We start from the raw sequence: 13381 nt of genomic DNA, 5'->3' as shown, positions 1-13381 counted from the left end.
GGTGGGGGCGGTGCACGCCCTTCCATCTGGGAGTCCAGGTGTGTGTGCTGTTTGTTGTGGCCGTGACCCTGGGGTGGGTGGGGGAGGGAGGCTGGGCCGGGTGTGCGGGGGGGGGTGGGGGGGGTTGCGAGTCTATGGTCCCCCTCTGTCCCCGTGAAGCCTGGCCAAGCCACGTCCCGAGGATCATTCACTTCCTTTTTATTGAGGCCTCCTGGGCGGTCGGGGCCGTGGGTTACAAGATGGCACAGGGCTTCTTCTCCTTGAAGGGGTTGGTGGCAGCCGGGATGCCCACAAGGAAGGGGTCGCTCTTGGCCTGCTCCGCGCAGAACTGCAGCAGGTCACCGGCCGCCTTGGACACCTGCGGGCCAGCCTGTCAGCTGGCCCCGGGCTGTCCGCCCGCCCCCTCTCCCGGACACGCCCATGCCGCCCTGGTCCTCACCTTCACGCGGTCGATGCCCGCCTCCACCCGCAGCTGCTCCACGGCCCGGCGGGCCTGCCCGATGTCGCTGCCAATGGCCACCTTGCTGGACATCTGCACGAAAGCGAGCAGGGTCATAGGCAGTGGGCTCGATTCCAGACCTTGAGCCCTAGGGGCTACCTGAGAGTCTCCCAAACACCTCTTGCGTCCTCTGGGGACTGTGGGAAGGGGGTGGCGGTTCCCCAAGCCCCGTCAGGACCACATACTTCAGCTGAGGACTCCGGCGGATTCCCGGCGGCTCAATCCTCCAGCGGCCCGGTTCTGGCTCCCTCCCTTGCCAGCCCGGCCTCTCAGCCCCCTCCTCTCCTCCCCCACCCCTGCAGAGACTTTGAAGCCTGGACACTCGTGGAGTGAAATGTCAGCGGCAGCAGCTGCCTCAGCTGAGGGGGGTCCCTGCCCCAGGGGGCCCAGTGGCTGCGCTGGTGTCACATGTCACCTTGGCTAAGGGGAAGGCGGGGTTCCCGGCCTCTGCTCCCCACCGTGTATAGAGTGTACCCTGGCTCAGGTGCGGGCCCGCCTCTCCCCCCCCCCCCCATCTACACTCACCCCCGGGATCTTACCCACAGATTATGCTGATGGCTCCACCTGTCCCCATCCCAGCCCCGTCCCTGATTTCAGACCTGCCCAAAGAGCTTCCTGCTCTTCAGTCGGTCACACTGATGTCTCGGGGGTCTCTCATCAAACTCGGCCAAAGCTGGGCTCCAGATTATCCTCTCCCCCCCGCCCCAGATCTTCTGCCCCCAAGTTCACCACCATCCACCCAACTGCCCTGGCCCAAATCTTGAACCCCTTTAATCCTCCCTTTCTGGTGTCCCCACATCTGATCCTTTCCCAGGAACCCTCAGATCAACTTCAAATTAGGTTCTCAGTCTGGTCACTTCTCTCCACACCTGTTGGCATCTCCCAGGTCCTGCGCCCACCTCTGCCGGCTCGGACCTGTGCAGTTACCTCTGCTCTGGTCTCCCCTGCTCTTCCCTTCCCCACTGCCCCCGCTCCCCACCGCCCTTCTCAAGGCATCCAGCGGGATCTGGTAAAAAATGACATTACAACACGGATGCACCTTGAGAACATTATGTTAAGTGAAATGAGCCAGTCACAAAATGACCGATAACGTACGATCCCGTCTATGTGAGGTCCCTAGAGGAGTCAAATCCATAGAGACAGGAAGCAGATGGTGGGAACCAGGGGCCGGGGGAAGGGTGAGGAGTTAGTGTTTCCTGGGGCAGAGTTTCAGTTTGGAAAGATGAGAAGGGTCTGGAAATGTATGGTGATGATGTTTGTACAACAGTGTGAATGTGCTTAATGCCATGGAACCGTACGCTTTACAGTGATTATGATAATAGGGGCGCCTGGGCGTCCTACTTCAGCTAGGTCTCTCTGCTGTCTGTGCGGAGCCTGCTTGGGATCCTCTGTCCCCTCTCTCTCTGCCCGTCTCCTGCTCTGTCTCTCAAAAATAAACATTTAAAAATGATTATGATAATAGATTTTGTTATATACATTTTACCACGGTGGGGGCGCCTGGCTACCTCAGTCAGTGGAGTGTTTGACTCTTGATTTCGGTTCAGGTCATTGTCCCAGGGTCGCGGGACAAAGCCCTGCATCGAGCTCCGTGCTGGGCGTGGAGCCTGTTTGGGATTCGATCTCTCGCTCTCTCCTGCTGCCCCTCTCCCCCGCTCTCGCACTGTCGCTCTCTAAACAATAACAACATTTAAAAAGGAATGATGTGTCTGGCTTCTGTTTAATGAGCTCTCTGGCCACAGCTGGAACATGAATCAGAGGGAAGGTAGCCCAGCGTGGAGGCTGAGAATGAGAAGCACCTGGATACAAATACCCATTGAGTTGCACACCTGAAACTAATAAAATGTGCTATGTCAATTCTATTTAAAAAAACAAAACACCTGGATTTGAGACCTACTTTGTGGGTAGCCCTTGGTGGCTGTGCTGAGGGATGGATGTGGGTGTGAGAGAAGGGGAGACATCAAGTTCAATTCCCCGGTTTTGAACGTACCAGGTGTGTGGAGCGCTCATTTGCTGAGTTGAGGGCTCTTTGTTGAGGTGTGGAAGACTTCAGGGAGATCAGAGTTAGGAGGAGAGGGACTGAGGTGGTGAGTTTGAGATCCAAGTGGAGACTGTCAAAGATGGTCTCTTCTTCCAATTAAGTAGGCTAATCTCTGGCCTCAGGACCTTTGCACTGGCAAAGGTTTCTTTACCAACGGGGGACGATGGGGGAACGGCCTCCCCAAATCTTCACATATGGGGACTTTCTTGGCCTTCTGGCCTTGGCTCAAATGTCACCTCCTCGGTGTCCTTCCCTAACTACCTGTCCCTGCAAATAAGGCCACCGGTTACCCCTCCATCCATCCCTAATTCAAAGACACATCATCATTTCTGAATCCTCAATAACACTTACCGCTATCGTTGTTACCTTTCTAGCTCCCCGAACTGTGGACTCCAGTAGGGCAGGGCCTGCATCTCATTCACTGATAAAGCTGCCGCGCCACACACAGGGCTCAACGTATAGTACAGACTTCATAAATTGTAGAGTGACTTGTTAAAAGAATCCCCCTGGGGGACCAGACCCAGTCCAGGGCTCTGAGGACCCATAAGATACAGACCCCGCCTTCGAAGGTCTCACGGCCTTGCTGGAGGGAGACGTCAGCCTTGGATCCCAGAGGAGGTCCCTTACTTTGAGGAAGGTCAGGGAAGGCTTCCCGGAAGAAGCGACAGCCGCTGCTGCCAGGGGAAGATCAGAGAGTTAGGTAGCTTGTGGAGTCTCTGGAGACCTGTGAGGCACGAACAGGGATCACTAAACCGTTTGATGAGAGACGCCCAGAGGCAGAAACTATCTGACATCTCCTGATGACTCGAATCCTGTCCAAGGGCGACGTCTAAGAAGCCATCCTTTTCCCCCAACGGGACAGAAACGAACGGGAGAGCGCCGCGCAACGCGGTGGGTGTCCAGCAGGCGGCAGTAAAAGTAGGACTCTTCATCTCGGGCTGACAAGGGGCGAAAGGGAACAACGGCTCCTCGCGGCTTCCATATTACGGAACGCACGCGCAAAGATGGACGCGTCCTGGATTACGGAAGTCACAGAGAGTCATGTGACCAAGCAACTTCCCGTCCCCTTCGGCAGGTTCTCCGAAGCCCTACTTCCTGCACTGTCTTACAGAAGAGCGTGCCGGGGCTTAGCGCGTTTCGAGGCCGCTGGAGGCCTGGCCTGGGGTGGCTGTGATCTGAGAGTGCGGCCGCAGGAGCATGGAGGGTCCTCCGGAGGGGGAGGCACCTGCAGCGGCGCTGGCCGCTGTGCTGAAGCACAGCTCGGCGCTGCCGTCCGAGAGCGCCCAAGTCCGAGGCTACGACTTCAACCGCGGCGTAGACTACCGTGCGCTACTGGAGGCCTTCGGCACCACTGGCTTCCAGGCCACCAACTTCGGGCGCGCAGTGCAGCAAGTCAACGCCATGGTGATGCCTGGGGCGGGACTTCCTGGATGGAGGGGGCGTGGTCACCAGTAGCAGCAATGCAGCACTTGAAGGGGGCGGGGGCTCCCTGGAGAAGGAGGAGTGTCCTTTGTTGGGCGGTCCAATAGGTGGAGAGAGGCAGGGCCCGTTCCGGGCGGGAGTTTCTGCGCTGGGAAGAGGACGTCGTTCCTGCACCCTCATCGCGTCCTACTTTCCGAATGATTCCAGATAGGGGGCAGGTTATAGGTGACCAGTGGAGTTCTGGACGGTGCAGTTGAGGAGGAGCCTGAGTCAGGACGGGGTCTGAGCTCGGATTTGCTTTTTCCGATAGGGAAGGAGGCCGGGCCTGCAAAGGTCATGCTCTCCAATTCCTTGAAAGAGGGGTAAAACCTGAGCGTGTGCCCTGAGATTTGGGCTGTGAATGGGGAGGAGCCTGCACAGGGGGCGTTCGTTCCCTGGTTCCAGGTATTCCAGGTAGAAGTAGTCCCCCACCCCTGAGTGGGCAGAACCTGGGGGCGAGTCCTGTGGCTAGTTTGGGGTCAGAGGGTGAGGGTAACTTGACCCCTCCTTTACATCTAGATAGAGAAGAAACTAGAGCCGCTGTCGCAGGATGAAGACCATCATGCAGACTTGACCCAGAGCCGCCGCCCACTTACTGGCTGCACCATTTTTCTGGGCTACACATCCAATCTCATCAGTTCAGGCCTCCGTGAGACCATCCGTTACCTCGTGCAGCACAACATGGTGGGGACCTGGTGGGATTGTGGCCTTGGTCTTAGGGGCAAGATTATCGATCATTTAAATGACATGGGGAGACAGGGTCATTTTTTTTTTTTTTTTTTTAAGTTTATGTATTTTGAGAGAGAGAGCGAGCTGGGGAAGGGCAGAGAGGAGAGAGAATCCCAAGCAGGTTCACCACTGTCAGCATGGAGACCAATGCGAGGCTTGAACCCATGAACTGTGAGATCATGACCTGCTCTGAAATCAAGAGTCAGACGCTTAACTGAGCCGCCCAGGTGCCCCCCACAGAGTCAGTTTTAAGCAGAGGGACACGATCTAATTTTGTTTTGTAGTAGAGCTTCCCCCAAGGGTCACTGGATGAGAGTTGGGAATTACGAGCCATGCCTGGGATGAGGACAGGCCCCTTCCCGGGCCAACCTCACTGACTTGCTGCAGGTGGACGTCTTAGTGACCACAGCTGGCGGTGTGGAGGAAGATTTCATCAAGTGCTTGGCACCCACGTACCTGGGCGATTTCAGTCTCAGGGGGAAGGAGCTACGTGAGAACGGGATCAACAGGTGGAGACCCTGAGTGGTGCTGGGCAAGGGAGCTGGGCTGAGGGTCCTGGGACCCGATGCCCACATGCCTCATGTTCGCAGGATTGGAAACCTACTGGTGCCCAATGACAATTACTGCAAATTTGAGGACTGGTTGATGCCCATTCTGGACCAGATGGTGCTGGAGCAGAACACAGAGGTGGGGCAGGAGTGACCTGGGGGCAGGCATGGTAGGAGGCAGGGGAGGCACTGCTGCTTGAAGCCAATGTCTCCTCCTAGGGTGTGAAGTGGACACCTTCCAAGATGATCGCCCGGCTGGGCAAGGAGATCAACAACCCAGAATCCGTGTATTACTGGGCCCAGAAGGTGAGGGCCTGGGTGGGGCAGATACCAGGCCTGGGCACGTGTTAGCTGGTTTCATCTTCATAGCCACCTGGGGAGCCAGAATGGTTTTCATCATCTCCACTTTTAGGTGAAGAACCTGATGCAGAGGTTAGGTGGTTTGTCTGAGGTTGCACAGCCAGAGTGTGGTCTTGGTATCCTGGCTCTATTCCTAGACCACCTGGGATCAGTTGGGGTCGTGCCTCGAAACCCTCGTGGGGCAGGGCACATGGTCCCACGCTCCTCAGAGGCTGAGCTCCAGCAGCCGGAATAACGAGAGCTCCCAGTCTTTGTCAGACACGATCCTTAGCGTTTGCCTTGGGTTTCATCCCGTATGCCTCTTCATCTGTGAGGGAGGTGCCGCCTCAGCACTTTAGTTGAGGAAACAGAGGCCCAGGGAACTTAAGCACTCTGCCCAGAATCAGGCAGAGAGGAGGGGATCCCACTGGGATGGGGACCAGCCTGCCCACCCTGGGCTCTGAGCCCCAGCTGCTCTCCTGTCTTCCTGTTTCCCAGAACCACATCCCCGTGTTGAGCCCAGCGCTCACAGATGGCTCCCTGGGCGACATGATCTTCTTCCATTCCTACAAGAAGCCAGGCCTGGTCCTGGACATCGTTGAGGGTGAGGTGCTGGGGCCACGGAGGAGCGGGAGAGGAGGGCTGGCTGGGCCCATAGCCTGACCACGGCGCTCTCCTCCCAGACCTGAGGCTCATCAACACACAGGCCATCTTTGCCAAGCGCACCGGCATGATCATCCTGGGCGGGGGTGTGGTCAAGCACCACATCGCCAACGCCAACCTCATGGTGAGTGGGGTTAGAGTACCTGGTCCCTAGCGAGGGTGGCACTTGGGCTTGCCATGCAGACATGCCTGTGCCATGTGCCAGGGAGACAACCGTGGACTAGACAGGCCATAATCTCTGCCTTCTCGGACTGAGGTTCTAGACAGGGCGAAGGGCAGCACACCAGGGCCATGCACGTCAGGTGGCAGTAACTGCTATGGGAAAAAAAGAGGGATGACAATTGGCAAGAGAAAGGAGTGCTCTTCAGAAAAGGTAAGCTCTGGGAAATCCAACCTGTGAGCAGAGAAAACAGCCAGTGCAAAGGCTTTGAGGTGCCTGATTTAAGTCAAGGAACACTTAGGAGGCCGGCGAAGGGGAACGGGAAGTAAATAACCAGTCAGGCCTCCAGGGCCACCACTAGGGTCCTCACAGGCGCCCTCTGGCTTCTGTGGGGGGAACAAACGGCGGGTTCTGGGTAAGCAGTGATGGGACCCGGACCAGGGCGGGAGTCTTCTGTATATTTGGTGGCAGTCCCTGCTGAACAGATGCAGGAGAGTAGTTGCTAGATAGCAGGTGGGTTGGGGGCAGCTCTGGCCACGCATTGACATGGGCCTTTCCTTTGAAGCAAGGGGCCACTAAGGGCTTCCTTCATGCAGGACACATCCCTCAGCCTCTAGCTAGTCCCCTGTGTCCGTGTCTTTCTGCCTGCCTGTCTCCAGTGACTGCCTGACCAGCTCACCTTGCCCCTCCCCACAGCGGAACGGGGCCGACTATGCTGTCTACATCAACACGGCCCAGGAATTCGACGGCTCGGATTCTGGTGCCAGGCCAGACGAAGCAGTCTCCTGGGGCAAGATCCGGGTGGACGCACAGCCTGTCAAGGTGAGGGTGGTCAGCTGGGGGGTGGGGCGCAGTCTCCCAGAATGCGGTCACAGGCCCCGCGGTTCACCCAGATCCCCTCTGCAGGTCTATGCCGATGCCTCCCTGGTCTTCCCCCTGCTTGTGGCCGAAACCTTCGCCCAGAAGTCAGACGCCTTCACGCCCGAGAAGAATGAGGACTGAATGGCTACCGCACCAGCGAAGCCTCCCCTCTATTTATTAGCGTGCAGTTCTCCCCTCACTCCTTGGTCAGCAGCAGGTCTCCAATAAATGGTCTCTGTGAGCCTGGAGTCTGTGCCCTTGGTGGCGGTGGGTCCCCCGACTTCAGCCCGTGCCACCCTCCGCCTCATAAGCCTCTTCCCGCCAGCAGTGGACGCTGCCCCCCACGGCAGTCAGCAGGCAGGGCTCCTGGGGGTGGTAGGACAGTGACTGCACCACACCAGGACCCACGGGCAGGGCCAGTGCCAGGGCACCCTGTGGAGGGAAGGATGGGGGGCAGTTACCGGTGCAGGTCTCTCCCCTGACCTCCAGCCACCTGCCTCGGATCGCTTCCCCGGCACCGCAAACCTCACCTGCCCCAAAATGAACCCGTCTGGCGTTCCATCCCTCCAGGTGCTGGGCCAGACACCTTGGGAGTCTCTCTCTCTCACACCTCCCACCCCTTTATCACTAAGTGCTCCTGGCTCTGCCTTTAGACCACGTCCAGACCGCGGATGCCCTCCACATTCACAGCCACCACCTTGCTCCAATCTTGTGTCTCTTCCCAGCTTCTCCCCCACGCTGCCACCGTCCAGACTCTACTGGCCCACTGGGCAGCCTCCGTGCTCACTTCCTTCATCACCTTACAGTCCTCGCTCAACACATACGGTCCCTCGAGCAGGCTCCAGATTTCTCTTCCCACTTCAAACATGTCCCTGCGTGTGCCCTTCCCTTCAGGGTGACTTCCTGTCTACCAGACTCTTGAGAAGTAGGCAGAACACTGGTGTGTTCTTAGTTCCCAGGCGCCACCCCCTCCCCCCCGCCCTCCGTTTCCTCCATCCTCTTAGGGGGCTTACTTTCCCTGGCCAAGCCTCAGCCCTGACCCCATGAGGCCAGAACTGTCTGTTCCCAGCCTGACATCCCCACCAGACACATCAGGACAGGGCTCACAGGGTTGGGGACTGGGAACGGCAGGGATGCTCAGAGATAGCTCAGGTTTCCTGAACCACAGCCCCATCTCAGCTTGGCTTCTGTGGCCTTGGTTAACCTGGCTTCTGTGACCTTGGTTAACCTGGCCCTGCAGCTGCTGCCACGACCCCACAGTACTTGTATCTCCTGACCAACATGGGCCACACCTCCAAGCCTAAGCACACAGTTCCCTTTGCCGGGAATGTCTTTCCTGCTTCATCCTGCCACTCACTCCTCCCAGCTCCCAGCTCTAACAGCATTGCCTTTTCCCGGTGTGGGAGTGATGGAGGCACCCTGGTACAGAGCTGGGGTGAGAAAGCTCACCTCTACCAGGTCCCAGAAGTACACCTTCCCGTCCTCGGAGCAGCTGACCACGTGTGTGTCACGCTCACTCAGGCAGCAGTCCAGCTTGTACTCCTGGTTCTTATGGCCCGTGTACCTAGGGGTCAGTGGGATCAGAAGGGGCTGGGGCTGGGGGCTGGGCGGGGCTGGGGGCCACATCCTTGAGGACTCACTCGCCCAGCAGTTCCCCGGTGTCCTTGTCTAGAAGCCGCAACGTGGAGTCCAGGCTGGACACCAGGGTGCACTGCCCGTCCCGGCTGAAGCAGGTACAAGTGATGGGGCCTGGGGGGGGGTGGGGAGGGGTGCGGGTGAGTGAGACCAGGGCCCCATTTGCTGCCCCCGCCTTCCCTGCCTGCCCCACAGCCCGGCCACACTCACTGCCCACGTAGTCCGAGAAGAGCTGCCCCATCCTCAGGTCGTAGCGCCTCACCCGGCCGTCCACGGAGCTGCAGGAGGATGGATGCAGCTGAAGCATCACCCGGGGCCAGTAGGTCCATGGCTCCAGTCCCAGTACCCTCCTTGACCCTGCCAGGACCCTGGGGGCAAGGCTGGGCTTGCCCATCCTGTGTACCCTTCACTGTCATGCTCACACTCAAGGCTAGCCGTGGAAACTACGCACTAAAGTGAACTCACGAGTGTAATTCCGAGACGCTGGCTTTGAGACTTACACACCCAGGGCCAATCGGGACCCACTCCACCTGTTTCTGATACCGACTGAGCATGCTCTCTGGGCTAGTCCTTGGGACACAGCTGCCACCCAGCCAGGGGCACTTTCTGCCATCGTAGAGCCCCACTGACTGAGAGTAATCTAGGAAGACCTCTCCGAGGAGGTGACATCTAAACTAGGACTTGAAGGATAAGGAGACAAACGTCTGTGGTCCAGGAGACGTGTGGGAACAGGCCAGCAATAGGCTGGGAAGCCCCAACTGCCCCCACAGGGGGGAATGGCACTGCTCTGGTTTTTGGCAACACTTGGGCACCCGGGCTTGGGCTTGGGAATTTTAATTGTTCGCCTCCCGCAACTAGAATACCAACCCAATGTGGGTGGAGATTTTTCCCGATTTCATTCACTGCTGTGTGTGCACTGACTAAATCATATGCAGGTGATGCTCAAAAAACACTAGGAGTAATTAGAAAGGGAGTCCAGGTAGAGGAAGAGCAAAGGCAAAGGTCCTGGGGTGAGAGCGTCCTTAGCACATGAAGAGAAATGAGACCAAGAATGAATAAAAGCTGAAAAACCAGCAGAGACCAGACTGTACAGGGCCCTGTAAGCTGAGGGGAGAAGAGGAGATTTACAATCTAAGCAGAGAGGCAGCGGTGATCCCCCATGGCACCCGGGAGGGGTGAGGTCCTGGCTCCACTCACCCTGCCAGGATCTCATGGTCCGACACCTTCACACTGGATATGCCATCCCTGGCTTCGTCCAGCGTCTGCACTGGCTCAGGCCTTCGAGATCGGCAGTCCCAGCAGCGTATGCTAGAGTCGATAGAGCCTGTGAGGCCAGCATGACGGTGAGGTCAGGTTTGGGCTGCAGGGGCAGCACCCTGCCTAGGCCCCAGACTCACCAGACAGGATGACCGTGGCCTCTTCATTAAACTGGACCGTGTTCACCTTCTGAGAAACAGGAATTGCCACTCAGAGGAGGCTGGACTTTGGAGGACTGGGATAAAGGCAGGGTTCCGGGTTCCAATGCACGTTAAGGCAAGGGCAAAGGCTAGAGACAGGGGAGGTGAAAGGTTCTGGGGAAACTGCATGCTGGGCCATGGGGAAAGGATGCTTGCTCTGTAGTGGGGAGGGGTGGAAAGGTTCCCTGTCACCAGCTACACAATAATGCGGGTCCTCTCCGTCATCCACGCCTTAATGAGGCCCCTCCTTGCTCGTACTCACCCCCGCGTGGCCCCGGAATTTGCGAACGACCTGCCCTGATGCCACATCCCACAGCACCACCGCCTTGTCCCCGCCGCCGGAGCAGAGACTGCTGTTGTCAAAGGAGCTAGACGGCATAGGAGGGAAGGTCGGTGTTGACGTCGGATCCCGACCTCGGCACCCGTATCGCGGCCTGGCCCCCAGCTCACCCGGCCGCGTCCAGCACCTCGTAGCCGTGGCCACTGTAGGTCCGCAGCAGCGTCCCCCGCAGCGGGTTCCACAGCTTCAGGGTCTTGTCGCTGCCGCACGTCAGACAGTAATTGCCATCCACTGGGGAACACCAGGAGGGGATTATAGGGCCGCGGGCCTCAGGAGGCAGGAGGACACGGAATGAAGAGGGAGCTCACCATTAAATCGTACAGCTCGCACTGCTCCCTGCCCGCAGTCCAGCGTCTTCACTCGTTTTTGCGGCAGCTCCGGGCCCCGCGGTTTGGGCTCAGGGAAAGCCATTTGTGTCAGGACCCTTCCCCACCGCCCTAAATCGGTTGGCACCGAAGATTTCGAGCCCTCGGAACCCACGCTTGGGTGTAACCTTGTGGTCTTCCGCGGTCTACTTCCTGTCTCTCACTTCCGGTTCAGATGTTTGGCTTCTTGAAGATAGTTTTGGGAATACTGGAGCCTGATTCCAGCTTCCAGGTTTCTTTCCCCACTTCTTGTTTTCAAGGAACATTTTTGGTCTCTTCTAATTGTCTGTCCCCTGCCTGGGAGGAGTCCTGGCCCCCGCCGCCGGGAACGGAAGCTCGAAGTCTGTGGGTGCTACTCTAAAAGCCATCCTCCGTTTCCGCGCCGGAAACTGCAACTCCCGCTGCGGAAGAGGCTCGACCTCCGACCCGCCATGTCCGCTAACAGTATGTCGGACCCACGGAGGCCGAACAAAGTGCTGAGGTGAGGACCCCCACGTCATGGGAACGGGGCTCGGGTTGTGGGGCGAAGCCCAGGGAAGCGCTTGTCCATCTCGGGGGTGGGACTTGAGTGCCTCTGACCCTTGACCCTGCCGCAGGTACAAGCCCCCGCCGAGCGAGTGTAACCCGGCCTTGGACGACCCGACGCCAGACTACATGAACCTGCTCGGCATGATCTTCAGCATGTGCGGCCTCATGCTCAAGGTGGGCGGCGCCGAGTTTCCTTCGGCGTAGCTCCGCCCGACAGCGAAGCCTGTCGGGGCAGCGGATTCGGAACGCAGCGGGGCTGCCGCTGAGGGGGCGGGGCCTGGCCGGGGGGGCGGGGCTGAGCCAGGCGAGGATGTGAGGGAAGCGAGGGGTCTGGGTGGGTACGTGGGAGGTCTGTCTAAGGTTGGGGGCCAGGTTTTAAAGCGGTTTGGAGGGGACTCGAAAGGATGGGGTTCTTAGCATCATGAGGTGTGTTAGAGGCCAGTCTTCTTGGGCCTGAGAGTATGTGGAGGGGTCAGAGACGCACGCCGAGAGAGTAGGACCAAACACTGGGTGCCTGGAGTAGGCTAGGAGGAATGGGACTGAGGGACTCTTGGGGGCAAGGTCCAAGCTGCTTCAGATGGAATCAGTCGGTTGGAACCAGTGCCTGGTAATGCCCCGCGGGTGGGGGTGGGGGGTCATTGGTGTGCCTTTCATTGACCAAATCCCACCCACCCACCTACCTTTCCCTAGCTGAAGTGGTGCGCTTGGGTCGCCGTCTACTGTTCCTTCATCAGCTTTGCCAACTCCCGGAGCTCTGAGGACACTAAACAGATGATGAGTAGCTTCATGTGAGTCTGGGCCTAGAGAAGGAGGACTGCTGAGTTAACGGGGAGTGGGGGACCCAAGCCTACCCCTCCTGGACTGACACCTGTCTCCTGTCCCAGGCTGTCCATCTCTGCCGTGGTGATGTCATATCTGCAGAACCCTCAGCCCATGACGCCCCCCTGGTGATGTCAGCCTAGGACCACTCTGTCTGCCTTCCCCCAGGCCTGGCCCCTGGCTGCCCAGCCTCCTGCCCTCAGCTGCTGTCCTGGGCTTCCATGAATGCGGTAGTCTCAGGGCCCGCAGCTGGCTGGAGGGAACCTGACCCTTTCCCTGGGATTCCACTTCTGCTGGGCAGAGGGGAATACCCTGGGCCTACCCCTCCTGCCTGCCTTCCCCAACCTGCCTGCTGCGGTGGGAGATGCTGTCCATGTTTCTAGGTGTATCCATTCGTTTTGTTGTTATTGTTGTTGAAACCAGTTAAATAAAGTTTTGCATTCTGGCTGTTCTTTGTGACCTCTCTTTTCTGTGCATTGTGGGTGATCTTCCTCGTTGGGGGGGGGGGTGGGCTCCAGCTCTTCCACTCAATCAGGCCTTTGGTGGGGCTCTAGCCTGGAGCCTTCTGGTGGTTCACTTGCTTATTTCACAAGCCTTGTGACTTAAGTCAGCTGCTAGAGACAGGGAAGTGACCCCTGTTCTCTGGCAATTTAGCACATGGGCTCTGCTGACCTGAGGAATGTGGGCTTTGATTTTCTTATCAGGCGAATTGGGTAATAGCCAACTGGATGGACTGACAGGGACTGGGAAAAGCATGAAAGGCTGAGACCTCCCCCACTGGTCACTCCCCACCTGAGTACCGTGGGTATTTCTTTAACAACTAGGCTGGATACCTCCCAATCTCAGCACTCTCAGGGCAGTTCCCGTATCCGTAATCCTCGTAGGACAGAACAGGACCGCCATCAACCCCTGCTCCTAGCCAAGCTAGGTCCCTCCAAG

General features: G+C 58.2%; 4 protein-coding genes across 5 annotated transcripts; 2 read left to right on the top strand and 2 right to left on the bottom strand.

The window, feature by feature from the left end:
- Positions 1-178: 178 nt before the first annotated feature.
- On the bottom strand, positions 179-2248 carry GNG14 (G protein subunit gamma 14). The gene is made up of 3 exons (XM_042978256.1): positions 2005-2248; positions 440-532; positions 179-358 (listed from the first exon to the last, which is right to left on the bottom strand). Exons 1-3 carry the CDS (start codon positions 2077-2079, stop codon positions 233-235), a joined length of 294 nt encoding a protein of 97 aa, XP_042834190.1. The 5' UTR covers positions 2080-2248; the 3' UTR covers positions 179-232.
- Positions 2249-3579: 1331 nt separating this feature from the next.
- DHPS (deoxyhypusine synthase) lies at positions 3580-7539 on the top strand. Of its 2 annotated transcripts, XM_007079293.3 has the most exons (9): positions 3580-3941; positions 4518-4682; positions 5115-5236; positions 5318-5414; positions 5495-5581; positions 6113-6218; positions 6298-6401; positions 7134-7259; positions 7344-7539. In XM_007079293.3, exons 1-9 carry the CDS (start codon positions 3735-3737, stop codon positions 7437-7439), a joined length of 1110 nt encoding a protein of 369 aa, XP_007079355.2. In that variant the 5' UTR covers positions 3580-3734; the 3' UTR covers positions 7440-7539. The 2 variants fall into 2 exon arrangements, with proteins under 2 accessions (XP_007079355.2, XP_042834189.1); XM_042978255.1 differs by lacking the exon at positions 7344-7539 and having other exon boundaries at positions 6534-7220.
- Positions 7451-11240, bottom strand: WDR83 (WD repeat domain 83). Its single transcript, XM_007079292.3, has 9 exons — positions 11039-11240; positions 10841-10961; positions 10653-10758; positions 10331-10379; positions 10131-10257; positions 9144-9211; positions 8939-9047; positions 8748-8862; positions 7451-7730 (listed from the first exon to the last, which is right to left on the bottom strand). Exons 1-9 carry the CDS (start codon positions 11139-11141, stop codon positions 7581-7583), a joined length of 948 nt encoding a protein of 315 aa, XP_007079354.1. The 5' UTR covers positions 11142-11240; the 3' UTR covers positions 7451-7580.
- Positions 11241-11436: 196 nt separating this feature from the next.
- WDR83OS (WD repeat domain 83 opposite strand) lies at positions 11437-12889 on the top strand. Its single transcript, XM_007079291.3, has 4 exons — positions 11437-11576; positions 11692-11797; positions 12314-12411; positions 12508-12889. Exons 1-4 carry the CDS (start codon positions 11527-11529, stop codon positions 12572-12574), a joined length of 321 nt encoding a protein of 106 aa, XP_007079353.1. The 5' UTR covers positions 11437-11526; the 3' UTR covers positions 12575-12889.
- Positions 12890-13381: the final 492 nt, after the last annotated feature.

This window comes from Panthera tigris, chromosome A2 (genome assembly GCF_018350195.1).
Source record: "Panthera tigris isolate Pti1 chromosome A2, P.tigris_Pti1_mat1.1, whole genome shotgun sequence".
NCBI classification, from domain to species: domain Eukaryota; kingdom Metazoa; phylum Chordata; class Mammalia; order Carnivora; family Felidae; genus Panthera; species Panthera tigris.
The sequence above is the reverse complement of the archived record's forward strand: the minus strand, read 5'-3'. Positions and strand labels throughout refer to the sequence as shown.